The 14,205-nt window shown below is 40.3% G+C and overlaps 1 protein-coding gene across 2 annotated transcripts in view; it reads left to right on the top strand.

Moving 5' to 3' along the window:
* Positions 1 to 14,205, top strand: part of HERC2 (HECT and RLD domain containing E3 ubiquitin protein ligase 2) — a 123,472-nt gene that overhangs the window by 100,061 nt on the left and 9,206 nt on the right. For both annotated transcript variants that reach the window (XM_056862057.1, XM_056862056.1), the window contains exons 78-86: positions 704 to 918; positions 1,735 to 1,912; positions 2,910 to 3,071; positions 5,546 to 5,637; positions 6,779 to 6,918; positions 8,471 to 8,658; positions 9,803 to 10,000; positions 11,515 to 11,598; positions 13,594 to 13,735. In XM_056862057.1, coding sequence (XP_056718035.1) covers positions 704 to 918; positions 1,735 to 1,912; positions 2,910 to 3,071; positions 5,546 to 5,637; positions 6,779 to 6,918; positions 8,471 to 8,658; positions 9,803 to 10,000; positions 11,515 to 11,598; positions 13,594 to 13,735 — 1,399 coding nt within the window. The remainder of the gene's footprint in view (positions 1 to 703; positions 919 to 1,734; positions 1,913 to 2,909; positions 3,072 to 5,545; positions 5,638 to 6,778; positions 6,919 to 8,470; positions 8,659 to 9,802; positions 10,001 to 11,514; positions 11,599 to 13,593; positions 13,736 to 14,205) is intronic.

Genomic DNA, 14,205 nt, shown 5'->3' with positions numbered 1-14,205 from the left:
AGCTGGGTCTTCTGGCCTCTTTTTGTAATACCCCCCCCCCCATACACACCAATTGACCTATTGTTTGTACTTTCGTGGTATAGATCTCTGTTCACACTGCATGCATCTAGCAACAGGGACCTAGCTCACCATAAAAGCATATGCCTCAATATGTTTGTTGGTCTTTAAGATGCCATGAAATATTTTTCCTTGCTTCAGACATAATGCAAAATCATTGTTTTATTAAACTAACCATAATTAGTTTGACAATCTGAACTTTAGCCACTCAACTAACAGTGGTTGGTTTAGGGCCTGCCAAACCAGGATCTGAAACCATGGTTTGAAGTCTTTACTATGGTTTAAGGACATGACAATCTTGGTGTACTTCAGCATCATCCTCATGCACTCCCCAAAGTACAGATTCTTGTGGCCAGAGCAAAGGTGATGAAGCCATCATTTGTTCAGGCATATCAGGATTTGAATGATTGTGAGCCAAATCTTGGTTTCACAAACAAACCATAGTTCATCTAAGATTTTGCATTATGTCTGAGCCAAGCCTATTGTTTTGGCTCAGAGTATGTAGAAGAAGAGGTAAAGACTGAGAGGTTTGAGTGATACATGCTTTTGGACCGATACAGTCATGGTTGTCTTTTTCCTACATTGAATGTTTGTATTCTTCTGCATGACTTTCTCACAATTACTGAACCTTCTTCATTCCCTTTAGCTGTATGCTACTGGATATGGTGCAGGTGGAAGGCTTGGAATAGGAGGGACAGAGTCTGTTTCTACTCCAACATTATTAGAATCCATACAACATGTCTTTATAAAGAAAGTTGCCGTGAATTCTGGAGGAAAGCACTGCCTGGCACTGTCTTCAGAAGGAGAAGTCTATTCCTGGGGTGAGGCAGAAGATGGCAAACTAGGTCATGGGAACCGAAGGTAATACAAAAAGCTTTTAAATAGAGAATCTTTTATATTTGTATTAGTGTGTGGGGATATTGGAACTCAAAAACAGGGCAACTAACTTATTTAACAAATCCTAAGGTGGATATGAACCCTGTGGTGCTGTGATAAGCTGCAGTACTGCAGTCAAAAGCTCTGCTCACAACCTGAGTTTGATCCTGACGGAAGTTGGTTTCAGGTAGTTGACTCAGCCTTTCATCCTTCCGACCTGGCTGGGGATAAAGTGTAGATGACTGGGGAAGACAATGGCAAACCACCCGTAAACATAATCTGCCCATGGGTCAGTAATTGCACTGGGGACTACTTTTACTTTTTTTACCTTCAAGGTGGATATATTAAACATAAAGTTTTAATATTTAATCTTTACATCAGTGTTGTTGATAATTTGATGATAGCCCAGTTGACTGTCTTCAGTACACTGCCAGTGACATTGTACTGGGATAACAGATATGCCCCTCTGTCTTCCACTTTTGGCAGCCTTCACCCACGTCACACGGCACGAGTGGGCATAGCATTGTTGGCCAGGCTGCATCCAGAATTTGTGATGAATGTTGGTTGGGCTCCCGCCTGCCCACTGTGCCATGCCACTTACGGAGCAAAATATTGGACTCCTAACTAGCTCGACAAAATGTTCGTTAGAGATGTTTATTCCATGAGATTTAAAAGTTCCTGTTGGCTTCTGCTACAAAATAAACTTTTGCAACATATTTACTGAGGCATACCACTTAAATGAACTAGGGAGGGGGGGAATCAAAATTATTTTTCATTTCTCTTTAAAATTGTTCTTTTTAGCCCTTGTGATCGTCCTCGTGTCATTGAATCTTTGAGAGGCATAGAAGTTGTTGACATTGCAGCTGGTGGAGCGCACAGTGCGTGTATTACTGCTGCAGGGGATCTTTACACATGGGGAAAGGGAAGATACGGACGCCTCGGCCATGGGGACAGTGAAGATCAGCTAAAACCTAAACTGGTAAGATGCTTTCCTAGTTAGTCATGTGCTTCATTCACCTTTTTAAATGGATGCAGGATAATAGTACTTTGGGACTTGGAAAAACATGGGTTGAATCCTGTAATTCTCTTCCACTAAGTCGGGGAGCGTTGCCCTATTAGGTGTGGAGGGAAGAGGTCACTTCCTCACTTAACAGAATGAAATTTTAGGGAAGAACTCCATCCCATTGAAATGAATTATAGCAACAAACAAGAAAAATTGTTCTGCTTTGCTGTTTGCTCCGGTGGTGGTGGTGGCTTGGAGAAGTTCTTAATAAATTATACCCATGATTGTCAGTTTGCTCTAGAATATAAGCATTTGTTATGCAGTGATTAATTTCATTTTAACTGCAATCATCATGCCTGTTTATATAATCTAAGATAAGCATGAGGAAGAATCCTTATGTATGCGTTAGGACTATAAATACCTTCTGGAAGGGGGAGGTCGCATTTGTATCATTCTCTGATAGAAAGCTGCCTCTTAGGCTAATTTCCATGTGTCAATCCTCCTTGTAGTTTAAATCTGTAGGATGCAACCGCTAAAATATTGTTTGGATTCTGAGTTTAATTCAACGGTTGTTTTTTCCAACAAAGGGGGGCAACTTTTGCCAATTCCCTCTTCCCACTGCAGTCCCCCCATTCTGACTGCCATGATATTCCTATCGCCTGTTCCATAGGAGAATCGTTTACAGTTTTAGAAAGGTACTGTTAGTTACGATGCTTTCTTTCAGTATTACAAAATGCAAGCAGATAGGTTTTACTCTAGAAATTTAATGTTTACGCTTTATATTGTTACTTTTCCATTTAATGGTACAAAAATCTTGGATGCTTATTATTCTTAGCATAAATTAAATTGAATAAACTGTTGTCTTACAGGATTTGCCCGGTGATAAAAGGATCTTGCATACATTTGCATGCTTCGTATTTATCTTTTAAAGCTCATATAATTGATTTACAGACAAGCTGTGTCTGTCCTTCAGGTGGAAGCACTCCAGGGTTACCGTGTGATTGACATAGCCTGTGGCAGTGGAGATGCACAAACACTCTGCTTGACAGATGATGATACCGTCTGGTCATGGGGTGATGGAGACTATGGGAAACTTGGAAGAGGAGGCAGCGATGGCTGTAAAGTGCCAATGAAGGTATTAAAGATTTCCAATTTGCTTGTATTAAGTCTGTGCATGTTTGATGTAAAGGGAATTAACATCTTGTAACGGTAGGGTTGGTTCCAAAGTAATGTAAGCGCTAATTTGCTCATGGCCCAGAACTTTCCTGCATTACATCTGCTGTTTCAGCTCACTGCACTCCCTGAAATGTGGTCTCCAAGAGTCAGGGTGCTCTTGAGAGAAGTGTGGGCATGATATAGGGGTCTACAATGGGAGGATAAAGCATTGAAAATGTCCCCCCCTTCCATTGGCAACAGTGCCCTTCTTCCAGTAGATCCAAACTGTGCATTTCTGAGATTTTGTGAGTGTAAGGGGGGGTGGTTACTGTTTTTTTTAAATGTTTGACATTAGCTGGCCAAATAAGGATAATGGCAGATGGTATTGCTTTATGTAGATAGGAGTTAACATGACAAAGAAAATGTTTCCTTTTTTGACCTTTTTTAAAACTTCAATTTTTTTACAGTTATTTGAGTAAATTTCTGTGTTCTTAAGAATCATAGTTAATTAACAGTTTGCTATATTACTTTGTAAAGAGAGATTCGGCCTCACCAAGCTTTTGGAGTTGTTTGAGGAGGTTCACATTTTATGTGGGAGATCTGGTAGACTTGGGCTTCACCTGTCCAGAGAACTGCTAAGCTGAGCAGGCATCTTCTCATAGAGTAAAAATTGGTTAAACAATGAAGCAGAGAGGAGGAATAAATAGAGAGTTCTTAAGGGAAGGAAATGAGCAGTAGGATCTCACAAGGATTAGACTTGAGATTGGTGCTGTTTAACCTGTTCATAAATGAACTGGAACTGGGGGTGAGGCCTGTGAGCAGTGTAGTGGCCAAGGTTGTCTATGATACCTAATCGTTCAGGATGGTGAAACCCAAGACGGCTTGAAAAGATTCAGGAGGATCTCTCTAAACTGAGTGGTTGGGAAATAATGTAGCAAATGAAGTTCAGTGTAGGTCCATGAAAGGTGATGAAAGAGAAGTCCTAAATTCAAATATGTCCTGGTGTCGACTTAACTGACTAAGAGGTAATAGTGGATAGCTTGATGAAATTATTGATTCTTTGTGTGGCAGTGATGAAGGAGGCAAACTCCGTTGTAGAGATTATTAGGGAAGGAATTGACAATAGTTAATATTGTTATGCCCCTGTATAGATCTATGGTGCATCACCATTTGGAGTACTGTGTACAGTTCTAGTTGCCCAATGTCCTCCTTGTGAGGAAAGGCTGAAGACGCCGGGCCTTCCTAGTTCAGGAAAAAAGACGACAGATGGACATGTAGAGGTTTATAAAACTATGTATGGTGTGGATAAAGTAGACAGAGAATTCCGCCGTAAACATAGAGGACTTTGAAATGGGATTAGACAAAAGTTGTGGAGGCAGTAACCCCCTGAATACCAATGCTAGGAGGCATGTCAGAGGAAGGCTTGTGGCCGTGTTTAGCCCTCTGGGGTAACTGGTTGGCTCTCATCTGAAGCAAAACGCTGGACTAGATGGACCCCTGGTTTGATCCAGCAAGAGCTCTTCTTACTTTTTAAGCACACAGACTGTTAGTTGTCAGAAATCTAAAGTTAGGTAAAAGTCTGTGAACACCAATATTAATACGCATACATATACATTAATAATATAATATTAATTGATTGATTGTCTTACTGGCATTGTTATCAAGCTTGTTTAGTTCTGGTTTCTTAAACAGTACACATGGGATAAGCTTAAGCATGTTTGCCGTCCTTTCCATCACAGAAACATCTGTGCTGCAGTCTGTTCTTATTTGAATAATTTCTAAAACTTTGACAGGTTCATTTTGATCCTATTAGAAGATGATGTGGAAGGTTGTAAGACTGCAAAAGCTTGATTGTTCTGAGATACTTTTTTACCCAATGTTCTTTTTGTATTTAGATTTTTCTCAAAAATTTAAATCAAAATGTCAAAATGTTCTGAATTTTCTAGATAAGAAATGTTGAAATACTTAAGGACACAAAGCAGAAAATCCCCTCCCCTTCCAGGTTTTGGGTAATTTTTGCTTGACATAATCACCTCTACTTCTGCAGAGTCAAATTGTATTTTTAAATCTCCAACAACCACTTTATTACTTCTTGTAACACTTTACAACATGACTGTTGCTTTCTTGTTTGTGTTATCACTTTAGTAAAAAGGCATTGGAGGTTCTTTTCCAGATGTTGCTTTCATTTTCTGCAGTTTATTTTTCTGATGGTGCATAAATATCACTTTCATAGGTCATCTTCTCTTTTAATAGAAAAGATTAAGCAAGTTGACATTTTTATTTTATTTTAAATGATTTCTCTAAGCTACTCTGAAAATGAGTTTTAGTCCATTTTAAAATTTGACTATAAGCTTTTATAAGCTGTAAGTAAACTTTTATTTTAGGATACATCTATATGCTGCAAAGGTCTGAACTTGTCCTCTCTTTTGAGTTATCTTCAAATTGTCTTCCTAGATTGATTCTCTCACAGGAGTTGGTGTAGTGAAAGTGGAATGTGGCTCACAGTTTTCTGTGGCCCTTACGAAATCAGGGGCAGTTTATACCTGGTAAGCACATTTGCTGCTATTTGCAAATATATTCTTAGTTAAAATTTTAGAATATGTTTTTTTTTTGCAAAGTTCATAATCAGGTTTTTGAATGTCATAAACTGCCTTGAGAATATTTTATGGAGTGAGCAAGGTGCAACTGTGCTACACAAATGTGCTAGTATCATCAGTATTTCTATTTCTCATTGTGGCCAAATCTGTGGATACTTAAATTGGAGCCATGAACAGATAAGATTGATCTTTCTACAAACTGAAAAAGTCCCAGGTATGCAGAGAAATCTGAAATCTAAACAAGAATACATTGGGGGGTTAATCCTCCCCCAAATAAAAGCTGCAGTATCTGTAGCTTTAAAAAATGCCCTCTGTTTCCATTACTAGGCAACCACACAGAATTGCAATCCTTTAAACCTAGGTTTCTGTCAGTGAAAGGGAGAAGGGGCAGCACTCTTTCCAGGGCTGTTTGGCCTTTGAGGCGGGGGATTAATCAGGGCCAGGCCTGATGGCAGCTACCAAGTAACTTGATACCATATGACTTGCATTATTCATCCAGGCCTTGCTGCTTCCTACCATTCAAGAGTAGCCACCCAGTGAAAGCCAGCATGGTGTAGTGGTTAGTGTGTCAGTCTACAATCTGGGAAACCCACTGGGTTACCCTTGGGCCAGTTACACATTCTCACCCTAACTTACCTCACAGGTAAGAGGGAGAGAAGAATGATGTAAGCTGCTTTGGGGGCCCATTGAGGAGAAAGGTATGATATGAATGAAGTAAATAAATATAGCTGAAGATGGGATGGGGGGTGGATAAAAGGGTAGGTGGGTAGGTGGGAAGGAGAGAAGGAATCTGGAAAAGGGGAGAGACTATTAGGGCTTGTAGAGAAGGGACAGAGGAAAGAGTGTGGAAGGCAAAAATGAGATGCCCCTGTAAGTCTTTGCAGAGCCACTGCTTGTTGTAACCTAATGTGAGGCATTACATTATTAGAACCCATGTCTAATAAAAACTAAGGCACAGGATGATCATCTTTTTTAGCATTGGATGTTTAATTATAGGGAGTGAATGCTTTCAACAGGTTAGACGTGTAAAATTTGAAATTGTCTATCAGATGAAGAAAACAAGAGAATAACACTTGTGTATTGAATGCAGGGGCAAAGGAGATTACCATCGATTAGGCCACGGTTCTGATGATCATGTTAGGAGACCAAGACAGGTCCAAGGATTGCAAGGAAAGAAAGTCATTGCCATAGCTACTGGCTCTTTACATTGTGTATGCTGCACTGAAGATGGTATGTAGCATAATTATGGGTTTTCTTGCCTAGTATTTAAATTGTCAAAGTTAGCATTTTGGTGGAGACAGGGAAGGAAGCAAATTGTTAATTGGAGCAAAAATATAGAGAGAGTGTTCATGCTCTCTTTTAGATGCGAGGCCAAAACCTTAAGCCCTGTTGTTGGGCTTCTTGGAAGCATCTGGCTAGCCACTGTTTGCCCAGGGTGCTGGACTAAACGGATCTTTTGTCTGATCCAGTAGGCTTTGCATTGTTTTCTTGTACTCTTAATAAGGGCTGGACAAGATATCACACAGCAGAGTGCATCCATCACCCAACTGTTGTGTTTAACTTAAAAAATAAAATAAAAAAGCAGCCATCTCAACTGCACAACAGAAGACCTTTTTGCTTTAAATCACCACCCCCCTAGCACTTTTCTACCTATTGGTGAGTAGAAAAGGGGATAAGTGGCTGAAGGGGAACAGTTATGAGGGGGAAAGGGTAAGCTGTTTGACTTCCCATCACAGCCTCTGAAGGCTGGTTTTCGTTTTTAAAAAGAAATAGAGAGTCTGCTATGAGGCATAGCCATGTTTTTGTTCTACCCCTAACATGTTATAAATATAATTGATATTTTTTACCATCTGGAGATTTGATCGCCAGCAAATCTCCTTCATATGGAAAGAAGTCACAGGTACACTCAACCCATTTCTTTGTGATTCGGTGGGTGGGAATGCTGTGCTTCTCATGTGGAGTGCTTAGGGAATTTTAACATTTATCCCTGTCTTAATCAAAAGATAAAACAGTCCCCTTTTTGCTGGCGGATAGAGACAACATTGGGGGTAGCCAAGTATCTATCCACCATATTTTCCTTAAAGAAATAAAGGCTCCCTTTTTACTGCTCAAGAGCTTTTGGTCAAGGGAGCTTGAAAGAAAGAAGGAATTTTAACGTAGTGACTACAAAGTGTGTTGTTTTGTGTTTCTGCCCAGTAGTGTGTGGGTGAGGTAGGATGCCTTCAATAGTTGGGGTAAGCTATCTCTCTGCAGAATTGCAAATGTGTAACACTTCTGAAGAAGCTGAGTTGAACAGGAGGGACTGCCTGTAGAATCATAGAGTTGGAAGGGGCCATACAGGCCATCTAGTCCAACCCCCTGCTTAATGCAGGATCAGCCTAGAGCATCCCTGTGTGTGCTCTCATTTGAAGCCATTGAAACAAGAATAAACCATGGTCCTTTTTTATTTGCGAAATTTCCTTGACAATTTCCAAAGTGGACACCATTAGCATAGCTTCTATTATTTCTTAGGGTCCGCAGTCCTTTACTTCAGTTGCAATATTTCCGCTTGTTTGTTCTGCAGGTAGTGAGATATTAATACACCTTAACTATGAAAATAAAACACCTGCAAATTCTTAACCAGTTTTCTTTAACATTCTACCAAGCAGGGTGCATTTTCATTACTGGGCTTTCCTGCCTGTATTTACAGTTTGAAATGGTGTATAATGCTTTGGGTGCTGTGTTTGTAATTGGTACCTTTAATAGCTTTCACCATTCTGTGGTAACATTTTGTTTGATTTAGGTGAAGTGTATACTTGGGGCGATAATGATGAAGGTCAGCTTGGCGACGGGACAACTAATGCTATCCAGAGACCACGGCTGGTGGCAGCACTTCAGGGTAAAAAGATCAACAGAGTGGCCTGTGGCTCAGCGCATACCTTAGCCTGGTCCACCAGCAAGCCTGCTAACGCAGGAAAGCTCCCAACCCAGGTAAAACACTCTCTTCACCAACAGTTTTTTAAACCCTCGGTGAAGTAGCCTGTTGATCACATTTAAAAGTATTTGGCTATGGCATATTATTGTTAGGATTGTGCTGCTTCTTCAGTTTTCTATTTTCTTGTTTTGTCTTTATTCCGAGATCATGCACTTGGCCAGTTCTCAGTATTGGGATGTTGGTTGATCAAGGATCGTAATAATAAAGTTGGTGACTAGTATTGTGATGATGCCATGATACCATGCAGCCATCAGATTTGGTGATGTGATGAAATGGGTGGGGGAGGAGGATCTGAACAGGTAAACGGGTAGCTGGAGTGGCATAGGGGTTAGTGTATTGGACTGGGATCTGGGACAACCAGTTTGAATCCCCACTTTGCTGTGAAAGGCTGCTGGGTGACCCAGGCACATCACGGTCTGTCAACCTAGCCTACCTCACAGGGTTGTTACAGTGAGGCTGAGGTAGAGGAGAGAATGATGTGATGAGCCACTTTCGATTTCAGTTAGAGAGAAAAGCTGTATATAAATAAATAAACAAGCATAAAACTTTTTTTGCAAGCCTTGTTGAAAAGTCGCAAAATACAGAGAATTTGGCTGAGCCGTGTTCACTGTGCCCTGCTTGTAGTTCTGCATGTGGATGCAAACTGTAAAATCATGGAAACTCCTAGAAAGCTTTGTATCATTTTAAAATGTGTTTCTGTGCCCTGTGGTGGTTAATACAATGAGAACAACTTCTCTCCTGGCTGTCATTAAATTAAACTAATACAGGAAAGATGCTCAAATTTTACTGCAGAAGTAGAGAGTATCTTCAATGTGGGAGGAATCTGGGAAGGGAAACTGGTGAGAACGGATTGGTTTCTTTCCTTTCACTTCTCACTTCAGTACTTCTTTAGAGTGGCAGTGCCATCTGGCTGTCTAGGCAATGTTGACAGGAGTCCTCATGGTGCAGCTAAGTAGACGTTGGAAATGCTGTTTGTGTTATCTATGAAGCTTTGTTAATACCAAACAAAAAAAGTAGTCAAGTCCCTAGATACTTCAACAGACAAGCTAAATAACTACCTGAATTCTAATAATGTCTCATATAGTAATTGCATATTAGTAGTTCTACACACCTTAAACCCAAATAATGTGATTGTTCTAGGTTCCTATGGAGTACAATCATCTGCAGGAAATTCCTATAATTGCCTTGAGGAACAGGTTGCTTTTGCTGCACCACATCTCTGAACTCTTTTGCCCTTGCATTCCCATGTTTGATCTTGAAGGTCGCCTTGATGAGACCGGCCAGGGTCCATCAGTGGGATTTGATACATTACGTGGAATTTTGATATCTCAAGGAAAGGTATATGTCAGCCTTCAGCATTCCATTAAAAATCACACGCTTAAGAAATTTATTTCTGTCATAGTAACGGTACGTGAAGCTCTCAGGAGAAAAGGTATTAATTATGTATAAATCCTAAGGTCTTCTGCATAAGCTCCATGGTGTACTGATATGGACTGTAATAATAATTATTAATGATATTCCACTAGCACCCTTTCACAGTCCAGGTCTTGTGTGATCCAGACTAGCGAGGTGACGTCAACAGCCATCCAGTGGAGCAGCAGAGACCCAGCCTACAAGAGGTCTCAGGACTATGGGGAAATTCCTTATTTCTCATAATCAGTACAGATTTAGCAAAAATGGCCATTGAGTCTATGGAACAGTATTATTGGGGAAATGAATTCTGACAGCACCACAAAAGGATGGGACAGCCAACCATTTTGTCCTTGCATAGTCTCTTTTCCTGTATCAGTTGCATGGTGGACTGCAGAACAACAGATGCAGCTGTTCCCATCAGTGCCCTTCCGTTCTGGATAGTGCTGCAGCAGTTGCATAGAATTATAGAATCCTAGAGTTGGAAGGGACCACCAGGGTCACCTAGTCCAACCCCCTGCACAATGCAGGGGGTTCTAAACTGCCCCCCTCACACCCCAGTGACCCATACTTCATGCCCAGAAGATGGCCAAGGTGCCCTCCCTCTCATGATCTGCCTAAGGTCATAGAATCAGCATAGAGCCTGCAGTGTACAATGCACCCTGGAAAGCCTTGGTAGGTCTAAAAGAAGGCACACCTGCAAAGAAACTGCTGATTGCTCATTTTGAATGGCGAGGCAGGGAGGGAGCATCTTCTTCTCTGCGTTAAGTAGCTGCCTGGTTGCTTGTGGAAGGAGGCTAAAACAGCACAAGAACAGTAAATGAGCCAAATGGTAGCCGTTGCAACAGGCAGGCCCTGTGGCAAGATGCTTGTTGGAATTTGTTTTTTAATTATATTTTTATACTACAAAATATCAATTACAGCAACAAGGAAACTACAGTAATAAAATAAAGCCACATAAGTAAGAGAATATAGTTATGAAATAAATCACCAACATTATCCACCAAAATATATGGCAGTAAACTTTTTATGGAGTTGCACAGTTATACAAATCATAACTTACTAGCAGTTAGTGAAGCCAAAAGTTTCCAAAAAGTAGAGAAGAGAGATTTATTTATTTTTTTAGCCTTCCATATCTCTTAAGTTCATGAATTCTGTTAATTCTCAGTGAATCCTAATGAGATACTTCGGAGAAAGTGTGAGATGATGCTGTTGCTTAGATGCTCTTCTGCGCTGCTTTCAGGCATAGGTTGCACCCATTTGCTGCCCCCATCCTGCCCACACAACGCTATTGGTACTAAATTATTATGTCTCCTGCTAGTATCACATTGTGTTCTGCCCATGCCAATAGGGTTTAGCAGACATGCTATCCATCTGGTTGAGAGTAACTCAAGGATAGGCCAGTGCAGTAAATACACACCTTTTTTTTTTGTCTTCCTTAGGAGGCAGCTTTCAGAAAAGTTGTGCAAGCAACTATGGTGAGAGATCGTCAACATGGACCAGTTGTGGAACTTAACAGAATACAGGTAAGAGTGCTGCATTGGGGTACTTTGAACTTGAGGCTGTTAGTTTAAAAGTTTCTACTAGGCCTCCAGGTGTTAGTTCTTAGGGATTGTCATGCTGATTATTTCTTGGGCTACTTCCTTTCGGAAGAATTCAGGTTGCCACTGCCATGCTTTGCTACTTTGGGAAATCTCTGAATGAGGAAAAAGGCTATAAATAAATAAAACGTTATGATTGGAATGAGGGATGCCTATGATGCTGGGGTTCTAATTGGGCCTGTGCATGGTAGATGAATGGAGTTGTGCTTGCTTTATGTGTGCGTGGATATGTGCGGAGAGCCTAATGTGCATAGCTCCAATCCTTGTTATTTACCTCTCAAAGTTGGATGGGGCAGGGGTGGTAAAGACTGCATAGACTGGGCACATGTAAGTTCAGCTCTATGACTTCTAGATGCAAGGGCCAGTTAAATTTGGATGGTTTTCCATTTGATCTAAGCAATTAATATTGTAAACCTCATATAATATATGATTTCTCCTTTATTTTAGCATGATTGTTTTTAAAAGGGACTAAACCTGGGGGGGAAAGAGGAAGTCATCTGAGTGCAGCATAAAAGATCATTCATTGACACCAGTATAATACATTTGTCTGTATTATACTTTCACCAAAACAAAAAATAGGGATATGAAAAGGAAATTATGCTTAGTTCATACCTTCTCTCTCACATGATCGGTCTTTGCTTACATGCCTCTGAGTACATCAAAATGGCCTCCAGTACAATTAAGGATCAGGAAACTGAACTCTTAAGCATCACGTGTGGTCACATTGCTGTAGGAAGTGGTTATGATAAGAACTTTCTTTTCCATTCATTGACGTGGCAAAGTTTAATGTCAGGCCTTAGGCCAGAAGTGTCTTTTCAAGAAGAATTTCTTCAAAGTCTGAATACAAAGTATTGTTTTATTATACGGATTACGGTTTATAAAGGAAACTTGCCCTGTTTTTATCACAGTCTTGGTGCATGTAACCAGGTTTCTCTTTCTATCATTGTTAGTTTTTCCTTCAATGCTGTCTTTTTTCTTGGAGATTGAAAGGTGTGGCATGAGGGGCAGAAAAGGAGAAAGAGACTAGAAATTATGATAGACAAGATGCTGTTAAGGCTGGAGAGCCTATTATGTGCCAACATTGCATTATTGAAACTTTTATATATTTAAGAAGGTTTAAAGATCACAATAACGATATTATGGCATTCAAACAGAGGACCAGGTGATACTACAACTCTGTCATGCAGAGATAGAAAATGGCATTTCCAGAGGGAAATTCATAAGGAATTCCCTAATACCAAGTCAGGCCAATAATCTGTCATCTCTGAACAGTATCAGTTCTCCTGTATGTCTGAGACAGGTCTCTTCTGCTATATTTCAGTTGGAAATGTTGAGGTGCTGGACCTGGAGCCCAAATAAATACAACGTGTGTGTTACAGAAAACTGTTCAGCAGAAGTTGCAGAGTGGTGCCTTGTCCTCTGACAATTACAGGATTAGGGTCTTCATGCCATGAGACTAGAACTAGACCCTTTCATAGGACTGGAAAATCCTGTGTTGGCAATGATTTGCTCTGTAGAGTCACACAGTCTATGAATTTTGTCACCTTTTATTTATTTACTTCATTTATACCCCAGCTTTCTTCCCAGAGGGGACACAAAAGTGGTTTACATTGCTGTTCCCTTCTCCATTTTATTCTCACAACAGCCTTGTGAGACAGGTTAGGTTGAGAATGTGTGACTGGCCCAAGGTCAAGCTTCCATGGCAGAACCTGGGTCTTCCAGTTCCTACTCCAACCTGCTAGCCACGACACCTCACTGTCATTGGTGTGTGCCTTCAAAAATTCCTGTTATGACTTCCTGTGGTAATTCATTTGGCTGGTATACATACCGGTTTTCTTGTTTGTGTAAAAATATCCCAGTGTTGCATCCTCTAGACTTCCTTTGTTTAAAATATATTCATTTATTTTTCTTTACGATCAGGTAAAGCGTTCTAGAAGTAAAGGAGGATTGGCTGGTCCAGATGGCACAAAGTCTGTTTTTGGACAGATGTGTGCTAAAATGAGCTCATTCAGCCCTGACAGTCTTCTTCTACCTCATCGTGTTTGGAAAGTCAAGTTTGTCGGTAAGTGCTTTATTTTTCATACATTTAGCTTTTCTAACTTCTCAATCAAAAAGAATTGCATGCTTGTCACATTGAAGGAGAAAGCCGCCCCAGCTAAGTATTTATGGAAACCAAACTCGCAGCTCAAATGTATATAAGTCTAATGACGAGGCCCCCTCATTTATTTATACCAAATCAAGTGTTTTCTGATTTGTTCTTTCACTTTTTGGTAATGGTGAAAAACTAAATTGAATTTCAGATTAATCTGAAATAATATAATTCAAGGCTATATCAGTGTTCTTACAAGCATGCTGAAATAAATTGTTAGCACTGTAAAGGTTCCCTTAAGTAGTTTTCCATAATGCATTGTTAGGCTGAATGTTTTGTTTTCATGGTAGTCATTTTTGCCATGTGTCAGATGGGGGAAAATGCCTCTCTCTTAATGATTATGGCATTTGAAAGATGAACATCTCTGGAACATTAATTGAGAT

This window comes from Euleptes europaea, chromosome 16, assembly GCF_029931775.1.
Source record: "Euleptes europaea isolate rEulEur1 chromosome 16, rEulEur1.hap1, whole genome shotgun sequence".
Classification (NCBI taxonomy): domain Eukaryota; kingdom Metazoa; phylum Chordata; class Lepidosauria; order Squamata; family Sphaerodactylidae; genus Euleptes; species Euleptes europaea.
This window is presented reverse-complemented; position numbering and strand designations above follow the sequence as displayed.